General features: G+C 39.5%; 1 protein-coding gene across 8 annotated transcripts in view; it reads left to right on the top strand.

The window, feature by feature from the left end:
* Positions 1 to 20,194: 20,194 nt before the first annotated feature.
* RALGAPA1 (Ral GTPase activating protein catalytic subunit alpha 1) overlaps positions 20,195 to 21,476 on the top strand; it is a 223,950-nt gene continuing 222,668 nt past the window's right edge. For all 8 annotated transcript variants that reach the window (XR_011501562.1, XM_044765509.2, XM_070504251.1 and 5 more), the window contains exon 1: positions 20,195 to 20,688. Coding sequence is in view for 7 of the 8 variants with exons in the window: in XM_044765509.2 (XP_044621444.2) it covers positions 20,583 to 20,688 (106 nt within the window). In the remaining variant the exon portion in view is untranslated. The remainder of the gene's footprint in view (positions 20,689 to 21,476) is intronic.

The following is a 21,476-nucleotide window of genomic DNA, read 5'->3' as shown; positions in this document are numbered from 1 at the left end:
CTCCGAGCCGGGGGGCGGGGCTTGCCCTGCTCGGGTACGGTTGGTTGCCCGTAATTACAGCGCGGCCTTGCGGTGGGTGTCGGGAGTTGTAGTCCTTGCTGCGCAGACCTGCAGGGGCTGCTGGCTTCCAAGCCTCGACAACCCTGATCACTTCTTCCCTCTGGACTTCAAGTCCCACAAGGCACAAAAGCTGACAGCCTTGATCGCAGTTTATAAACTAAACAGAAACAGATTGTGCGAATTTGGTCTGTATTTAGTCTTTTCCCGCCAAATGATTGTCTGAGCTCCCTGGCTGTCCAAGATGTTACTGTCAGAGGTGAAAAGATTTCTAGCTTGAGGAGTTTTTCTCCTCTTTGAGCTTGGGGAACTGGAGAAACGTCTCTTGTACCTAAGAACCTTTATTACTACTAATAAACTATTATATTGAATTAGTAACTGCAGACGATAACTTGCACTTTCTACGTTGCACAAGAATCTTTAAATTGTTCTTGAAACTTCTGCATCAATAATATAGAAGGGACGGAAGTTTAATCTAGGCATTTTCATCTGGTATTTTTTGCATTTATTTTTTACCAAATGCAACCGAAATGCCACCGGTCTTGATTTAACTTCAGTTTTCAGTTAAAACATATATTTGACTTAATGAAATGTTATATTTTCTCAATGACAGGGATGACAGACAAAGAAAACTCAATAAATATCATAATCATAATAACATATTAATTGACCACTTTTACTCTGTATCAGGTACCCTGGTAAGCTCTTTACATAGGTTATATTGAGTTTAATTCCCAATTTAATAGCCCTGGGGTAGGTGCTATTATTATCCCCATTTGACAGATGAGCAAACTTCATTTGCAGACAAATCTACAATCTATCCATTATAAAGACAGGGTTGCTTTTTTCTTTTTCTTTGGTGAGGAAGATTGGCCCTGAGCTAACATCTGTTGCCAAACTTCCTCTTTTTTTGCTTGAGGAAGATTGTCACTGAGCTAACATCTGTGCCAGTCTTCGTCTATTTTGTATGTGGGATGCTGCCACAGCATGGCTTGAGGGGTGGTATACAAGTCTATGCCTGAGATCCAAACTCACAAACCCCAGGCCGCCAAAGCAGAGCAAGAGAACTTAACCAGTAGGCCACCAAGCCAGCCCCCTCAGGGTTTCTTCTTGAAGTGGCGATTTGCTATTGAAAGATATTTCATAGAATATTGTGGATTGTACAGCATTTCTTTCTCAAACATGAGATCCAAAGACATTTGATGGAGGATGGTAAGGGTATCCAGGCATAATTGGATTAAAGTTAGATTTTAATTAGATAAAGTTAGAATTTAATGACAGAGAACATTTCAAGGGCTATCCATCTCTTACAGGGTGAAATCCAAATTAAGGGGTTTGTATTATCTAGTGTCAGCCTACTTCTCCCTTCTTACTATATTCTCCAAAACTGAACTCCTCAGTTGCTAAACACACAAACTGTTTCCCATTTCAATGTCTTTGCACATCCTATTCTCTCTGCAACCCTCTTTCACTCCTTTTCTTTTTCAAAGCCACTTTCTTAACATACATCACCAGCAGCACCTCCACCATCCAGTACACACTCATGTTCTTTCAGGCTACTACTGTACTTTGTAGTAGTTTGCAACTTTGTACTTGTTTCTATCATCCTGTATGGTGAATTGTTTAGCAGACGCATCTCACCTATTGGATTGTGAGTTCCTTGGGAGCAGGATTGTCTTAGTCTGGGATGCAATTTCAAATGCATGTGGTAATCAGGCAGGTAAAGCTAAGATGGAAACTGGAAGGGTGTGAGTACATGCATTATGGGAGTGGTGTGGACAAAAGAGGGCAGCTACTTTCAGCTCCAGCCAATTGTTACTACATCAGAATTCTCGTCTAGATGTCAGACTTTCCAATGTTCAAGAGAAACTGGAAATTTAGATCTCTATATGAAATATTCAGATTTGTAAACATTATCTCGGGTGGTTTTTGTTGGTGGTGGTTTGATTTGGCTTTGTTTCTTAAACTTCAGATCAAACAAATACAGCTGTGGGTAAAACCCCTGGCCTCTGTTCATCTCTGTTATATCAGCAGCCAGCAGAGTGCATGCTAAATTCTAACAGTAGCTTACATTTCTGGTCACTCTTTACGTGTCAAGCACTGTTATCTGCTTTAAAAACATTAATTCATTTAATCCTTATAACAACTCTATGAAGTAGATACGATGATGCCTTCCATTTTGTAGACAAGGAAACTGAGGCATGGAGCAGTAAGATTACTTGACCAAGGTCCCACGGCTAATAAGTAGCAGATTTAAGGTTTGAACTTGGGTAGTCTGACATCAGAGCCTGCACTTAACCACCATCATATGGCACCAATCTAGCAGGTGCTGTTTCTGCTGTTCAAAGAAAAGCAGAAGGAAGTTGGAGAAGAGACATGGATTCTAGCCCTGGTTCTGCTAGTAACCAGCCAATAAAATTTAGCCAACCACATAATCTCTGGTCAGGTGTAAACTGAGAATGTTGCATTATGTTATCTTGTGTGTGTGTGTGTGAGGAAGATTGGCCCTAAAGTAACATCTGTTGCCAATCTTCCTCTTTTTTCTCTCCCCAAAGCCCCAGTGCATAGTTGTATATCCTAGTTGAGGTCATTCTAGTTCTTCTATGTGGGATGCCACCACAGCATGGCTTGATGAGTGGTGTGTAGGGTGCGCACCCAGGATCCAGACCAGTGAACCCTGGGCCTCCAAAGTGGAGCAGGTGATCTTAACCACTCAGCCACAGGGCCGGCCCCATGCATTATGTTATCTTTACGTTCTCTTCCAGCTCTACAATTCCTGTCATCACTATATTTGTGTTTAAGGCAAACAGAATAATAGGAGATTATGCAGTTAGAGTTGTCTGATGGTGTTTTGCTTAAAAATAGAGTTTCTCTCCCCTCTCCCCAAATAGATTTTAGAAAAGATGTGTCGGGAATTGTAAGAAGACCCATAAGGAAATAAATTAATAAGGCTAGAAAAGAATATTGTCACTTTAGAAAATACAAATTAATGTAAAGAAAACTATGAAAGCAGAATGAAGTTTCCTCAGTTGAGGCAGTTAAGGAGGTAGTAATGATGCCTTACATTTATGTAGCACTTTACAAATATTTTACATAGGGCTTACATAATCATTAGATACATTTTAAATGTCACTTTTCATTAATCCATTCATAGTTACTCATTTACGGAGAGCCCTCTAGAACTAATGGTCAGTCATCAGCAAAATCCACTATATCGTCACCCTCTACTCTGAATGGTCCCTTAACTTTCTTGTTCTGAAGGAAACATGGCCCTCCCCTAGGACTCTGCTTCCTTTGCACCACTACTCCCACTGAGCCTCGTCAGCGAGTAGGAACGCTCCTTGTCCTCCTTGTTCCTTCCAGCTGTCCTCTCTCCTCCCTAAAAACCCCCAGCTTGTCATCAGGATATGCCACACAGTATCTCTCCTTGTGACTGTCATCTACATACTCCCAAGGTCACTCCCCCTCATTTTTTGAAGATTTGCATTCTTGGCTCATTCTCTCCAATGGTACGCCTATCGTAATTCTTGGTCACTGTAGTGTTCACGTAGATGATCCTAAACCACTCCATTTCTTACTGGGTTTGCTCTGGCACAAAGTAGACCTAAAATAATTTTGGCTTTTTCCTTCTAGTTTTCCTCTCATATCTTCTTTGGGGTAACATTTTTCTAATCTGTTTTACTGAATATTTTAATATTACATAATTTAAACACATAGATAGGTATTTAGATTATATATATATATATATATATAAATAAAACACAGTACTCACCCCTAAGCTTTGTCAAATCTTAGCACTTTACCACATTTGCTCCAGACCCCCCCTCAATCCCAATTCTCTCCTTCCCTTTCCAGACTAACCATTATCCTGTCTTGGGTGTTTTTGATTGCCATGCATGTGTACATACAATTTTTGTATATGTATGTATCCATAAATAATATGTAGGATTGTTTAATACGTTTTAAAGTTCTCATATTTTAAAGTGGCCTCAATACTACATATCATGTGACAACTTCCTTTTCCCTCAAAAATGTTTTTGAGATTTATCCATTGTGACACAGGTAGCTCTAATCCAGTTATTTTAACCTGCTCTAAGGTATTCCATTGAGTATATATATTCCACTGAATGAATATTAAGAATTTTACCCATTTTACTGTTAATGCACATTTAGATTGCTTCAGATGTTTTCATTTACAAGAGGTTGCCTCAATGAATATTGTTGTATCTATCTTTTGGGGCATATGTGTGAGGATTTTTCTAGGTCACTAGTCTCCAAAGTGGGGCATTTGTATTCAGGAAGTATTTTCTGAGGAGCAGGAAGAAAATAGTAAAACTGCCATTTTATATTATTCTTAGTTTCATCTTTGTTTGGAATAAAATAGATATATGGAAGCAGCTAGAAGTCCATTTTTTCCTCTGATTTACCCTCATTATATTCCTTGCGCTTGCTTGTTTTTAATCAGCAGATCTTGCCTCTGAAGGGAAGCAAACTTAATTCCAATCACAACCACATGGTGGAGCTGAGACATCAGCTGTACAATCGACAAACCTTGTCCCTACGGATTGACCCAGGCCAGATGGTAGTAGCTGGAAAAACAAAGGCAGGAGACCAGAAGCTGTGACAAACAGCTAGTACTCAAATCAGGGTAAACATTTCAATCACTCAAACTAAAGGGCCTCTAGGGATCTACAATGACAACTAGATGACACCAATTTATAATTCTACCAATTATATGAGACCATAATTTCAACTGCCTACAAATGAAACAACCCAAAGGTGCTTCAAACAGCCCATTCACTGGTACAGGACCCATCGCTGTATTATTTCTCTATTTGCAAAAATTAGTTCTGGGATTAGTTCAACTATAAGTCCAGAACTATAAATTAGTTCACTGTCTCATGGCTCAGCTCATCATGTGCTTTTCTGTAGTCAATATACATTTTTTTAAAGTAGAAAAATTTTCCTTTTCTCTAAGATTTTTCTCAAAGGTAAATATTTTATATGCAGTTTTATTTTTAATCTGTACTGTCCTTCTTCAAATAATTTTTCCGGATAATTAGTAATGTAGATACCTTTTGTTTTGGCCTCCTCAGTATCCACCCCCTTATTGAGATAATAGTTCCCTGACTTTCCGTCCAAGAACCCCCTCTACTCCATTCAGCTCATATGGTTCAGGTGAGCAGTCAGAATATTATATTCTCCTGGTTTAGGGATGGACATGTGGACCAACCTAGGCCATGATGGGCATTGCCAGGACTTTTAATGGAGTTATCAGGAGGGAGGAAGTTGTCTTTTGAAATTAAAAGTTCCATTAAGCTTGTAAGCTTCAGTTTGCTAGGGCCATTTTCCCTTCCACATGTGACTCGGGGAAGGGAGAAGTGGGATGAGAACCAACCTAGAGGAAAAGCAGAGCTGAAATAGAGAGGAGGATTCCTGATAACATTATGTAGGCACTTGGATCTATATGTGTTCAATGTTAATCCTCAGACTTCCAGTGACATGAGCCAATAAATTTGTGAGTGAGTGTGTGTGTGTGTGTGTGTGTGTGAGGTTAGCCCTGAGCTAACATCTGTACCAGTCTTCCTCTATTTTGTATGTGGGATGCTGCCACAGCATGGCTCAATGAGTGGTGTGTTGGTCCATGTCCAGGATCCAAACCCACAAACCCTGGGCTGCAGAAGTGGCGTGTGCAAACTTAACCACTATGCCACCGGGCCAGCCCGTAAATTCTTTTCATTGAAGTTGTTTTGATTGGTTGGTTGTTACTTTCAGCTGAAAGAGTTCTGACTAAAACAGACAGCTAATTTTTTCTTTAAAATGTGCATGTTTTTTGAATGGAAACAATGAATAAAATATTTTAAAATCTCCCATCATAATTTCCTACCTATTATTATCAAAAGTCCCTCTCATATTCATTTCTATATTAACTATTTATTGAATGTCTATTATATGTCAGGTACTGGCTGGTTTCAAGAGATTCATTGGTGAACAAAACAGACTCAGCCTATGCTTGCACAGAGCTTACAGAAAAGTGCAGAGATAAAGATTAAACAATTAACCACTATACAAATTGAGGAATGCTCTCTACTGCTGTTATATGAGAGTATAACACAGAGACCTGATTAAGATGGGGAGTGGCTGTCAGATAAGGCCTCCTAAAGAAGGAGTATTTCAGCTAAGACCTGAGAGATGGGTGGGAGTTAGCCCAGCTGGGAGGGGAAGGAGGAATCATAAGCTGAGGGACTAGCCTAGGTAAAGTTTCTGATGTAGGAAAGACCTTAGGGTGTTTATGTGCCAGGAATTAAGAGATCACTGTGGATGGTCATTAGTGTTCAAGTGTGAAAGGGGCACAGGATGAGGTTGGTGAGACAGGCAAAGGCTACATCTCACAGGGCCTGGTAGATTATGGTAAAGAAATTTGATTTTTCTTTTTGAATCCTAAATGCAGTGGGTTGCCACTGGAAAGTCTGTAGGAAGGGAAGATGAGATTAGATTACATTAATTTAAGATCAGATCTTTTAAAAAGATCACTGGTTGCTTAGCAGGAAATGGATTGGATAGGAACAAGGGAAAGGAATAAGTCAATCAGATGTTGAGGTAAGATAATGGTGGCTTGGACAGGGGTGGAGGCTGCATGGTGAAAAGAAATGGACAAATGTGAGATAGTTAGGAGGTGAAATTGACAAAACTTAGTAATGGATTAAATTTGGGGCATGAGAGGGAGGATATAGATATAGTTTACTTATCTCCCTTCTCTTTGAATTTGATTCATTTCCTTATACTAAGAAATAATGTCAGTAGCCTTTGCTTCAACAAATCTCCTGAAAAATATATTTCATTTAAGAAGTTCTACACTCATTGTATATGATTTTCAGCTCTCTCTGTCCTTAACCAATCATACTGTTTCTTCTAATGCTTCTTGACTTGTGTGTGAATGTTACCTGTTTTCTCTAAAAATTAAATCATAATCCATGAAATTACAACAGAGAAATTACAAAATCTATTGACGTTGGAACGGATGGTGCAAAAGCAATGATAAGTAAAATGGTTGGCACATTATCATGAAGGCAATGGTACCAAAGTGTTCTAACAGTCATTGTATTCCTCACTGCCAGTTTCACTTATGAATGTCCTTGATGAAGCAGTAAAAATTATTCTTTATGAAATCCCAAGCATTGAGTGCACATCTTTTTAATATTTTCTGTGGCAAAATGGGAAGTAGCATAAATAATGCACTAATGCTGCCTACTGAGGTACGACGGTGGGCTTAAGGAAAAACACTTGTGCAACTGAGCTGTGAGCTCACCTAACAACTTGATTCAAGGAACGGCATTTTTCCTTGAAAGAACTGACAAACTACAGTTATTCAGACCTGGATACCTGGCAAATATTTTAACAAAAAATCAAATAAACAAAGTGAGCCCATCACTTTTAGTAAAACAATTGACAGTATTTGTTACCAAGGATAAAATTCAAGCTTCCAAAGGAAAACTAGGAATTTGGAAAACTTTTATCCACCACAGTGAGAATGACAACTTTCCAATACTTAAAGGATTTTCTGATGTGTGTGATGTTTTTTAGATATTTATATTGTTTAACGAAAGGTATTAACATTTGGAATATCTGTATAACTCAGTGAACAGTTATTTTCCAAATGGCAAATGCATAATGTTACAAAATTATGCCTGGGTAAAAGGTCCATTTAAAGTGCAAGATTTTTGTGTAAAGAATACAAAAAGTTTGCTGATATGCTTTCATATTCCACATTGCAATCGATCTTTAAGAAACTACCACTTGTTGAGTTGAGTTTAGGTTTAGTGTGATGTCCACAATTATCTGAAATGGTATAAAAATATTCCCCTTTTCAAATTACATATCTATATGAGGTCAGATTTTTTTCATATACTTCAGCCAAAAGAACATATTACATTGTAAGAATAAAATTGTCTTCTCCTAAGCCAAACATTAAAGAGATTTGAAAAAAAAAGTAAAAGTGACACTTTTCTCACTAAATATGTTTTGAAAAATAACTATTTTTATTTTTTCATAAACATATCTTTTCATAAATACATTTTTCAAAAAATCATTAATGTTATCATGCAATGGCTTATCACTGTCATTTTTAAGCATATTAAAATATTTTTAAAATTTCTCGGGTTTAATTTTTTTAAGAGACTCTAATTATTAGAACAGTTTTAGATTTATAGGAAAAATTGAGCTAATAATACAGAGTTCCCATACGCCCTGCACATGGTTTTCTTTACTTACAAATGGTATAGTACATTTGTTACAATTAATGAACCAATAATGATACATTATTATTAACTAAACTACATAGTCTATCAGATTCCATTAGGTTTTACCTAATGTCCTTTTTCTACCTCAGGATCTCATGCAGAATACCTTCTTGGATTTAGTCATCATTTCTCCTTAGGCTCCTCTTGGCGGTGATAGTTTCTCAGACTTTCCTTGGTTTTGATGACCTTGACAGTCTTGAGGAGTACTGGTCAACTGAGATTTATCTAACTTTTTCTCATGATTAGACTGAGGTTATAGGTTTGGGGGAGGAAGACCACAGAGGTGAAGTGCCATTTTCATCACGTTATATCAAGGGCACACACTATCAACATGACTTATCACTGTTGATGTTGACCTTGATCACCTGGCTAAGGTAGTGTTCGTCGTTTCTCCACCGTAAAGTTACTCCCCCTGCCCCTTCCATACTATACTCTTTGGAAGAAACTCATTATGTGCAGACCACACCTAAGAAGTAGGGAGTTATTCTCCACCTCCTTGGGTATCTATATAATTTTTTTGGATTTCTTTTTGCATGGGAAATTTGTCTCTTCTCTATTTATTTATTCAATCATTTATTTATATCAGTATGGACTCATGGATATTTATTTTATTTTGGGGTGTTATAATATAATACTATTTTATTTTGTTGTTCACATTGTTTCAGCTTTGACCATCAGGTGCTCTTTCAGTTGACATACTCCCATCATTTGTGTGTGTGTGTGTGTGTGTAGCACTTTACTTTCTGGCACTACAAAATGCTCCAGGCTCAGCTTGATATGTTCTGCTCCAATCCTGGAATCGGCCATTATTCCAAAGAGCCTTGGTTTTTTAATTGGAAAATGGTATTAAAAACCAAGATCTGAGCGCTAGGAGTGCTTGCTGCTACTAGGGTGTCACTGCTTCTAAGCCCTCTCAGCTGACAGAACAAGGAAATATATATGTTTACTAATCTATCTATATACACATATCTACAAATATTTCTATATGTAACTATCTGTAGATATTAATTTAAACATGAGTTCATACTGATGTCTTCAATTCGAATCCACTCCAGGTGGATCATTCTACCCTCTTCCCCATGCTTATCTGAAAAACTCCCATTCCAACAATGAGAAACTTGGGTCCCACCATCTGCCATCCACTTACCTAATTATTTAATTCCAGTATACATGTATAGCAGTATCAGAATTGTTAACCCATACCCTCATGGGAAACAACTTTGTCAACTAGAGTGCAGTGTTGATGTACATTTTCTTGAGCCTTTAGTCTTACAGATTCCACTCGTTTCTGAACGAATACCTTTCCCACACCTTTTCCAGTGAGGCTGTTTCATACATTGTAGAACAGTTAAATTATTTTGTCATATCCTGTGTTCCAACCTGGGATCCTCTGATCTCCTAAATGATTTCTTTTAATTTGCATATATTGAGGTGCAGTCTGTGTGCTATAAAGCTCTATGAGTATTGAGAAATGCCTAGAGTCAAGTATCCACAACGACAGTATCATATAGAATGATTTCACCACCCTAAAACATCCCCTGTGCTTCGCCTATTCCACATTCTCTCCCTCCCCTCCAAGCCCCTGGCAAACACTGATTTTTACTGTTGCTATAATAATGCCTTTTCCAGAATGTCATATAATTATAATCATACAGCTTTAGCCTTTTCAGACTGGCTTCTTTCACTTAGTATTATGCATTTAAGATTCATCCCAGGCAGGCCCCGTGGCCGAGTGGTTAAGTTTGCGCTCTCTGCTGCGGCGGCCCGGGGTTTCTCTGGTTCGGATCCTGGGCGCGGACATGGCACCGCTCATCAGGCCACGGTGAGGCGGCGTCCCATGTGCCACAACTAGAGGGACCCATAACTAAAATATACAGCTGTGTACTGGGGGGATTTGGGGAGAAAAAAGCAGAAAGAAAAAAAAGATTGGCAACAGTTGTTAGCTCAGGTGCCAATCTTTAAAAAAATTTTTTTTTTTAAAAGATTCATCCCTGTGTTGTCATGGCTTGATTTCTTTTAATTAGTGAATAATATTCCATTGTTTGGATGTACCACCATTTGTTTATTCATTCACCTTTTGAGGGACATCGTGGTTCTTCTAGATTTGGGAGTTATGAATAAAGATACTATAAACATTTGTGTGCAGATTTTTGTGAGGACATATTTTCAAATCAATTGGGTAAATACCTTGGAGTGCCATTGCTGGGTCATATGGTAAGACTATGTTTAGCTTTATAAGAAACTGCCAAACTGTCTTCCAAAGTAGGCTGTACCATTTTACAGACCCACCAGCAATGAATAAGAGTCCCTGTGCTCTGCATTTCCACCAATATTTGGTGTTGCCAGTGTTTTGAATTTTAGTCATCCTTATATGTGTGTAGTAGCATCTCACTGTTGTTTTAATTTGTAATCCTCTAATGACAAATGATATTGAGGATCTTTTCATATGCTTGTCATTTGTATACACTGTATCTTCTTTGGTGAGGTGTCTATTCAGTCTTTTGACCATTGTTTAATTGAATCACTTGTTTTCTTACTGTTGAGTTTTAAGAGTTCTTTGTATATTTTAAACAAGTCTTTTATCAGACATGTATTTTGCAAGGGTTTTCTCCCAGTCTGTGGCTTGTCTTGTGAGCCTCTTAACAGTGTCTTTCACAGAGCAGAACATTTGATTTTAATAAAATCCAACTTACCAATTTTTTCTTTCATGGATCATGCTTTTGGTGCTATGTCTAAAAACTCATCACCAAATAAAGCTCACCTAGATTTTCTCCTAAGTTTTCTTTGAGAAGTTTTATAGTTTTGCATTCTACCTTTAGATATGCTCCATTTCAAGTTCACTTTTGTGAAAGATGTAAGGTCTATGTCTAGGTCCATTTTTTTGCATGAGGATGTCCACTTGTTCCAGCACCATTTGTTGAAAAGATTACTCTTTCTCCATTGAATTACCTGTACTCCTTTGTGAAACATCAGTGGACTATATTTGTATGGGCCTATTTCTGGGCTCTCCATTCTGTTTTGTCCATTGCTTTGTCTGTTCTTCCACCGAAACCATACTGTCTTGATTACTATAGTTGTATAGTAAGTTTTGAAATCAGGCTGTAGCAACTTTATTCTTCTTCGGTGTTAATCTCGGCTATTCTGGATCTTTTGCCTTTCCATATAAACTTTAGAATCAGTGTGTTCGCATGTACAAAATAACGTGCTGGGGTTTTGATTGGTATTGTGTTGAGTCTACAGATCAAGTTTGGAAGAACTGACGTCTTAAAAAAACTGTGCTCCATTCCATGAACACGAACTATCTCTCTGTTTATTTATGTCTTTGATTTCTTTCATCAGAATTTTGTAGTTTCCTCAGCTTTAATTTTTAATAATGTAATAGATTAGCAAAAGATCTTTGAGAGTCCTCAATAATTTTGATCCTGAGCCCAAACACTTTGAAAACTGCTGGTCTGTCTCTTGATTACTTCTTTGGTTCTTAATTTTCTAATGCTAAATTCAGATCCTTGCCATTTGTGTTTCATTAGGATTCACTTGGTAAGCATTCTGCTCCTACTCTTACCATTGCCTCACAGCTGGAATTTCAACCTTCTCATTCACAAGTAATGAAACTAAAACAGATACAATGTCGAAAGTAATAGAAGTAAATGTACAAGCTTTATAATAAAATGCAACCAACTAAGAAATAATGGCTGCACATAAGGATTTCCCTCCAAAGAGTACAGTATGGAAAAGGCAAAAGAACAACAACAAGAAAAACCACTTTACAGTGAAGAAACGTGACACATAATACTTCAGCCAGGCGATCAAGGTCAACAGCAACAGTGATAAGTCATGTTGATAGCATGTACCATTGATACAATGTGATGAAATTGGCACTTTACCTCTGTGATCTTCCTCCCCAAAACCAGCAACCTTAGTCTAATGAGAAACTATCACTGCCAACAGGAGCCTAAGGAGAAATGATAACTAAATGTAATAAAGTATCCGGGATGAGATCATGGAACAAAAAAAGGATACTAGATAAAAATAAGGAAATGTGAATAAACTATGGAGTTTAGTTAATAATAAGATATCACTATTGGTTCATTAATTGTAATAAATATACCATACTAACATAAGATGTTAATAATGGGGGAAACTGAGTGGGAGTTGGGCGTATGGGAACTCTCCATACTATTGGCTCAATTTTCCTATAAATTTAAAACTGCTTAAAAAAATAAGTCTGTTCAGTAAAAAGATCAGTGGTTGCCAGGGGCTGGGGGAGGGATGAATACATGGAGCACAGAAGACTTTTAGGGCAGTAAAAATACTCTGCATGATACTATAACAGTGGACACATGTCATTAGACATTTGTCCAAATTCATAAAATATACATCACCAAAAGTGAACCTAATGTAAACTATTGTCCTTGGGTGACAATGAAATGTCAGTGTAGTTCATCAATTGGAGCAAACGGACCACTCTGGTGGGGGATGTTGGTAAGGAGGGAGACTGCACGTGTGGAAGCCAGGAATACGGAAATCTCCACACCTTCCTCTCAATTTTGCTGTGAACCTAAAACTGATCTACAAAACTAAAATCTATTAAAAAAATTAGCACAACAAGAGGCACTCACAACTAGAATCTACAACTATGTCCTGGGGGGCTTTGGGGAGAAGAAAAAAAAAGAAGAAGAAGACTGGCAACAGTTCCTAGCTCAGGCGCCAATCTCTAAAACAAAAAATTAATCTATTGGTTTAAAAAAATCTCTTAAATTTGAATAAACCTGACCACAAAAAATTGTAACCTAGCATATTCATATTTGGGAGATTGAAGATTACCTAGTTTTCTTGGGATGTTCATGACTTTAAACATAAGTTTGAATTCTAGTTTTCACAAGCAATATTTCAAAGAGAATTCTCTGGGTTTTTCTTTTCATAATAAATATATCTCCAGTGGGCAGAGCTTATACTTTCAAAGAATTTTAGTACTTGAGTCATTGGGAAGAGAAAAATCAGGCAGTGGGCTTGGCATGCTGTATCCAAGTTACATTTGTGCCAGTTTGTTTTGCAATGATGTTTCCTTTTTTCCTCGGGCATGCCAGCCATATAATTATTATTAATAATATGTTACATTTTTTATTTTTTAAAATTATTTCATTCATTCACCAAACTGAGTGCCTCTGCAAGAGAAAGGTAGGGAAACAGACATTCATTCTTCCATCCAACAAATATTTATCGAGGGCATTTTGTAAAGGGCACCCTGTAGGAAGATTGGGACACAGCTTTAGACGAAACCTATATGGTCTCTGTCCTCAGGGAGTTTATAGTCCAGTGAGAGAGCAAATCTTGAAATAACTAGTATACAAAATGCTCTATTAAAAGTCTACGAAGGAAAGGAAAGGAAGATTATCAGATGTGTCAGCCATTATAGAAGTAACTTTCCATACCATTTCTCAGCTAATTATCACAATTACTGATGTGGTTTACATATGAGGAAAATGAAGCTCAGAGAGATTAAACTATGTGCCAGGGATCTCAGAGAAAGTAAGACCTGAAAGGGACTAATTCCCATCTATCTAATTCTAAAGATCATAGTTGAAAACACTATTATTTCCTGAATTTCACAAAAGCCTGAGTGGCAGACCTTATCTTGATTTTATTGAGAAAACTGATGCTGAGAGGAACTGGAACCCAAATTCCATGAATAATTCGTTTCTTTTTCCATATATCATAATGCTTCCTCAAAACAAGCTCTGATGAGACCGACATACAAGCCGTGAATGTGGGAACTGAATAAATTTTTGTAAACTTAAAAAAAAGTGATAATATCGTTGTTGAAACAAGCTACTATTAAGCAAAGTATTTTCTTTTAAACGTAATTTTGGCAAAAGTCTTACAGCCCTCTTCTTGGCTGAATTTCTTTATTTTTCTCTGATAATCAAATATGCCAGTTGTGGGGCTGGCCGGGTGGCGCAGTGGTTAACTGTGCACGTTCCACTTCGGTCTCCTGGGGTTCGCCAGTTCGGATCCCAGGTGCGGACATGGCACTGCTTAGCAAGCCATGCTGTGGTAGGTGTCCCACATATGAAGTGGAGGAAGATGGGCACGGATGTTAGCTCAGGGCTAGTCTTCCTCAGCAAAAAGAGGAGGATTGGCCACAGATGCTACCTCAGGGCTAGTCTTCCTCAAAAAAATAAATAAATAAATAAAATATGCCATTGTATTTTGGACAGGGCTATTGCTTTGAGTGAGAACATAGGAGAAACACAGTCCTGCAAACAAGTAGGCTCACTCCTGATGAAGTTATTTTATAGAAGAAAGTTTCCAAGAGCAATTTTAATTTATACCATTCAGAATTTCTCTGATTTTTCAGCTATTGCAGATTCTTTGGTTGACTCCATCAATGTAACAGGATATCCTGAATTTTTCTTTGTAGAGGAGAAAATGACAACATATCCAGGTTTATGTGGGGTGCAAATAGGAAAAAGAGGATTAAAAACAGACACAAGTATGGGCCAGCCCTGGTAGCCTAGTGGTTAAGTTTGGCGGTTCCCAGGCACAGACCTACACCACTCATCTGTCAGTGGCCATGCTGTGGTGGTGGCTCACATATAAAAAGAGGAAAATTGGCAGTAGGTCAGGGTTCCTCAGCAAAAAAAAAAAAAAAAAAAAAAAAAAAAAAAGGACAAGTAATAGAAGAGGAAACCAAGTTAATTCTGTAGAAAACATACATAGCTCTGCTTAAAAGTCTTCTTGTTGCTGTTTGCAGCAGAAAACTGGTACTGGTATATGATATGACAGAAAAAAGATATGAAAGAAAACACATAAATAGCATATGAAAATATTCTTAGTAACAGATTTAGGACAGAATGAATTGCCCAAACTGTAGCCTCCAAGTTTATCCTTCTGCTAGAGTCTCTGGTGACCACAACTTAATGTTCATTTTCATGATAAATCACGGAAATGTTTACTAAAGACTACTTTTCTTTTTCTTTTCTCCTATTCTTTCTATCTTTATTCTTGTCTCAACTATATGTAACATTCTGATATTTTAAGACCCTAATAGCAATTTAACCTCCACAGTGGAAACACATCAACACAAAAGACAAAAAAAATTCCACCTCAAACCCTAAGGAAGGCATAGAACACATTTCCCTGTGAATCAAAACCTGGAAAGTAAAAGACTGGCTCTGCTTACATTCTGGTCCGTCTGTATTAAGTACTGTTTCTCCTTTCTTTGCCCTCCTTCCACCATCCTCTCTGCTCCTCTGGTGTTCCCTCCACCCCATCCCCACCAGGCAGGTTACTGTTCCTGAATTGACAGCAGAAACAGCAACTTTATTATATTTGCATAAATTCGGTAAGTATTTACTGAGTGCCTGGTGTTTACTCATTCTTCCCATGAATATGTACTGAGTGCCTACCACATGCCAGGTACCACCGGGGAGGGCAGAGAGAGAGAGAGCCAGAGACAGACATGGAGACAAAGGCAGGAAGACAGAAGGAGAGAGAAGGAGGGAGGGAGAGAAAACAGCTTTTAGAGCCTGGGATTGTGGAACACAGAAAAATAAAAACCAAAAACCTGTCTTAAAGAGAAATTACAGTCTAACACAAGGGAGATGAAGCATAGAATGACTACCACATAGAGTGTGGTGTGTGTCATGGTGGATACAAAAGGAAGTTGGCTGGAGGACTGCAGAAGAGGGCTGCAAGATTGCTTTTTTTAAATTTTTTTTTTAAGATTTTATTTTTTTCCTTTTTCTCCCTAAAGCCCCCCAGTACATAGTTGTATATTCTTCATTGTGGGTCCTTCTAGTTGTGGCATGTGGGATGCTGCCTCAGCGTGGTTTGATGAGCAGTGCCACGTCCGCGCCCAGGATTCGAACCAACGAAACACTGGGCCGCCTGCAGCAGAGCGCGCGAACTTAACCACTCGGCCATGGGGCCAGCCCCCAAGATTGCTTTTGAGCAGTTCTTTTTTTTTTTTTTTTTTTTTCCTGTTAAAACTTATAATCCCCATTCTAGCCTAGCAGAGTATCTTTAAAATGTGTAAGTCAGGACTTCTCCTACCATAAGTGACTGAAACCCAACTCAAACTGGCTTAAGCAAAATAAGGACTTTATTGGCCTGTGAAATGGAAAAGATCATGGCACTTCAGGCAAGTCGGATCCAAATGGCCAAACGACGTTATCAAGACTCACTCCCTTCCTTTCAAACTATCCCCTCCGCTGTCGGAGCGTTGGCTTTATCCCCAGCAGATTCTTTTCACACGTTGGTTCCTAACAGTTCCAGGCCTTCATTCTGGAAAAAGGATTTCTCTTTTCCAATAGTTGCAGGAGTGAATTTTAGTGGACTGACCTGGTCATGTGCCCATCCCTAGTAAACTTGCTCTGCCCAGGGTGCCAGAATACTGAAGTCTAAACAGGGTAGTGGGCATGAGATAAAATGAGACCAAGAGAGGGGTGGCTTTCCAAAGGAAAATCTGGGCATAATTATCAGAAGAAGGCAGGCAAACCAACATATATCCACTAAAATCAGTGTAGCTAATTATCTTTTCTTTAGTCTCCACTTCAATAAGTTTAGAAAGAGCAAAAGACTAGGTCTGCTCTTCCTGCGTCATCTTAGCGGACTTAGAGATGCTGGTCATAATCACTATGAAGTAGGAGCAAGGTATAAAATCTGGACATGTTTCTAGCTAGTTAGTCCCTCAATGTGGGTTTTATTCTTTGATCTGAAGTGCTATGCATTTCCTGACAGTAAGACATATCCTAAACAAATGTGTAACCATAAACTATACCCCCCCCAAAAGAAACAATATCTTGATTTACCCATGCCATTTCTTTTCTTCATTAACACAGATATTCAAGTAGTGAGTGCAAGAAGATAAGACTATTGGGTTTTTTTGTTTTGTTTTGTTTTGTTTGGTGAGGAAGATTGTCCCTGAGCTAATATCTGTGCCAGTCTTCCTTTATTTTGTGTGTGGGATGCCGCCACAGCATGGCTTGACCAGCATTGCGTAGGTTTGCACCCAGGATCTGAACCCACGAACCCCAGGCTGGCAAAGTGGAGCACGTGAACTTAACCACTACACTACTGGGCCAGCCCCTTGGGTATTTTTTTTTAACTCTTAAAATTTACTTAAAAAGGAGTGGATGGGGGCTGACCCAGTGGTGTAATGGTTAAGTTCGTGCGTTCTGCTTTGGCGGCCCGGGGTCCACGGATTCAGATCTTGCGGACCCACACACTGCTCATCAAGCCATACTGTGGCGGCGTCCCACATACAAAATAGAGGAAGACTGGCACAGATGTTAGCTCAGGGCCAATCTTCCTCACCAAAAAACAAAAACCAAAAAACAAAAAAAGGAGGGGACACTCAAATCCTACTAAGATGTCGGAGTAAGGAGGAAACTACTGCCATTTCTAGCACACAGGGCTAGACATGAAATCCTGCATATGAACAAAGGTTGTGACAATGGAGAGAAGAGGACCAAGTCAAGAAAGATTTAGGAAGTAGAATCATCAGTTCTTGGTAACTGATTGGACTGGACAAGAGAGGAGAGAGAGAAGAATCCTTAAGATGATTCTAGCTTCTGGATTGAAAAACTGGACTGAGAGAGGTATTTTCAACAGGGATGTTTAATGAAGGAGGAAGAGTCAGGTTTGGGAGGAGGGAGGAGAAAGATGACAATTGCAGTTTTGTATATATGGAATTTGAGTAGCTTGTGGAACCTCTAAATGGTGAGGTCCAATTAGCATCTCATAAAAGAGCCTTGGGGGGCGGGGTACAGGTAGGGACACAGGTGTCTAAAATTACCAAATAAATAATAGTCAGAATCATGGGATCAGATGACTCTTCTACTATCAAAAGAAACCATTTTCTAACGTAAACATAACAATTTGAAAATCAACAAATATTCATTCTGTGTCCTAACAGGACATAATTTTTTTTTAAAAGCCCTTGTTTTCAAGGAGTTTCTATTCCCATATATATATTTTAATTTGTTTTGTTAAGTTTAAAATTGGTATATTAGATTTCCTTAATTTTCTTTAAGAAAACTTTTAAAATTTTTTTAAATTGTATTTTTTGTTTTTAAATTGTATTTATTGTTTTTTAAATTGTAAAAGCAATAAAAAAAGAGAAACTAAACTAAACATAAAGAAGAAAATTAAAATCAATTGTAATTCCACTTTGTAGCTATAATCACAATTTTGGACTATTTTTTCATCATTTTTCTAACTATATTTTATGTACATAATTTCTTTCGCAGTTTTGATAACATACATATTTTCAGTTTTGTATCTGCGTTTTCACTTAATATCGTCTTGACTATTTTCTATGTCATTAAAGAGTCTTCATATTATAATTTTCATGATTGCATAACATTCCACCTCTTGGACATTCATCTTCTTTCTGATGGACATTCATATTGTTTCCAACCTTTCGATATTATAAATCATGCTTTAATATTTTTACATAAATATTTTTCTCATTTCTGATTTTTTAGAATAGAGTTCTAAAAGTGGAACTAATGAATCAAAGTATATAAACATTTGTAAGTGTCTGGAAACATAATGCCAAATTTTAATTTCCAGGAAGCTTGTAGTAATTAATGCTGCTTCTCAGCAAGCAATAGGAATGTGTGCTTTCACTCTCATCAGCGGGAAGATGGCTAATTTAAAAATAAACTTTACCGTTTGACCGACATTATTGTTAAAAATTAAATTATATTAAGTGAAAGAAGGCAGACAAAAAAGAGTATACTGTATGCTTACATTTATATAAAACTCTAGAAAATGCAAACTCCAAGTGACAGAAAGCAGATCGGTGCTTGCCTGGAGACCGGGGTAGGGCAGTGAGGGGAAGGGACTACCAAGGAGGCAAGAGGAAAATGTGGGGGGTGATGCATATGCTCACTATTTTGATTGTGGTGATGTTTTCATGGGTGTATGCAAATATCGAACTTACCAAATTGTACACTTTGAAAAGGGGCAGTTTATTGTATACCAACTACACCTTAATAAAGTTGTTTACAAATTGTTAGAAATATTGTTTTAATCTGATTCTAAAAAGTTAACGAGTGTGAACATTTTTCACGTTTTAGTTATGAGTATACACTTTCGTGAGTTTTTTCATGTTCTCTACTAATTTTTCTACCTGCGCCCTAGTATTTTTCTCTTGGATTTGTGAACTCTTATTAAGAAAATTCACCCTGAAAGTTCTCCAGATTTCTTTGCAATTTTTTCCTCTGTTACAGAATGCTTTTTGGAGAATTCATTTATTTGTGCAAGATAATTTTAACCAAGAAGATGTGCTATAACCCCACAAATCTCTAAACTACAGTAAATTGTTAATCATCACTTTACAAAACAAGCAAAAATTCTTTAAACAAAAGTCAAATGAGGAAATGAAGGGCTGTTAGAAGCAAGGCCTTTCGAATTGGATCTAAAATGTACTGCACGCCTGCTTTGATGTTTTGGAGCTATCTTCTTAAGTTACCATGACATAGTAAACAGTGGAGATGAAGGGCCTTTTTAAACAAAAACTACACGACACTAGTTTGGGAGTTTGGCTGGGAGTCACTGCTCACAGAGGCGCACGCAGTAATTACCTTCCCTGACTTCCTTGGGCTCCTCCTGTGGCCGCTTACACAGGAAATAAAAGGTGGGTAATGCCACGGATGATCTCACGCCGGCATGACGTCAAGTACCCTTGACGTCAGAAGGCGGTTGCCACGGGGACCATTCGCCAGCGACGGCAGAGTCGTGAAACCCCATCGCCACACTCCGTCTCCGTTGCGGCCTCTGCAGGGTCTAAGCTGCTAAAGAAGCTTTAACCTTAAGGGGGCCTCAGGGAGAGCGGCGTGGTGCCGCTGCCTGCGAGCGCCCCACCTCCGCGGCTCCGGGGCCGGCCCGGCCTGTGGCGGCGAGCGGCGGCCGCAGGAAGCGGGCGGCGGCGGCGGCGGCGGCGAGCGGGCCAGCCGGGTCTCCCTGGCTCCGTGCAGGGCTGGCGAGGGATCCGCCATATTGAGGCCCGAGCCGAGGGTGCCTTGCAGCGGCGGCGCGAGGCGGGGGACGGTGGCGGCCCTGGCCTGGGGCTGGGAGGAGTCGGCCGCGCCGGGGCCCGCCGGGCCGGGGAGTGAATGAGCCGCCCGCGCTAGTGTGCTCCCCGCCCACTGCCTCCACTTTCCGCCGCCGGGCCGGGAGGGGGCCGCAGTCGGCCGTGGCCGCGGCCGCGGCAGGATGTTCTCCAAGAAGCCGCACGGGGACGTGAAGAAGTCCACCCAGAAGGTGCTGGACACCAAGAAGGACGCGCTCACCCGCCTCAAGCACCTGCGCATCGTCATCGGTGAGGAGCGAGGGCGGCGGCGCCCGGAGGCCGGGGGTGGCCGGCCCGCCCTCTCGGGGGCCCCGGGGCTCCCCCTGCGGCCCTGCGCTGCGCGGCGCGGGCGAGGCGGGCGAGGAGGGCGCGGCGGCGCTCTGCGGGGCGCGCGAGGGCGGCTCGTCTGGGGAGGCGAAAACTTGGCCGTTGGCAGACATTGAGCCCCACCAACACGGGCTCGTCTCGGTCTGAGTTAGTAGTCCGAACTCACTTTTAAAAACTAGTGTTATTCTAAAAAACTTCGATCTTTTTTAGACTTTCGGGAGATTGGATGTAGTGGATCCTGGTGTTTGTGGGATATGTTTGTCAGATGACGACCGCCGTCCCCACCCAAGTGGAAAGGGAAAAACGTTCTCAGACAATGTAAACCTTCATCTCTCAAGTTTCTTGGCTGCTGAGGGCAAGGAGGAAGCAGTTACACCTCTTTGGGAAGTGGGTGGTTCCCCAAAAGCCTGTGGGAAAGAGCCCCGCCCTTCTGTTAATGCACCTTGTTCATCACTGCTGTCATTTAGAGGGAGAACTATTATTAAGTAGAGAAAACAGGGTGGTTTATCGTTTGCGTTGCTTCTGGAGAATTGTATGGAATTCTGTTTTTATTTAATTAAAATTTTCTTACCGTTTGTTGCCCTCGACTTCTGTTTTGCTGGCAGTGTGATAGTGTGAAACGAATCTTTCGGATATTTGGTCATTTCGTAGGCTGAGGAGAGCTGTAATGATACGTATGGAATATCTTCTCTGGTACTTGGATGTTTTTA

The sequence above is a fragment of the Equus asinus genome, chromosome 2, assembly GCF_041296235.1.
Source record: "Equus asinus isolate D_3611 breed Donkey chromosome 2, EquAss-T2T_v2, whole genome shotgun sequence".
Lineage (NCBI taxonomy): Eukaryota > Metazoa > Chordata > Mammalia > Perissodactyla > Equidae > Equus > Equus asinus.
The sequence above is the reverse complement of the archived record's forward strand: the minus strand, read 5'-3'. Positions and strand labels throughout refer to the sequence as shown.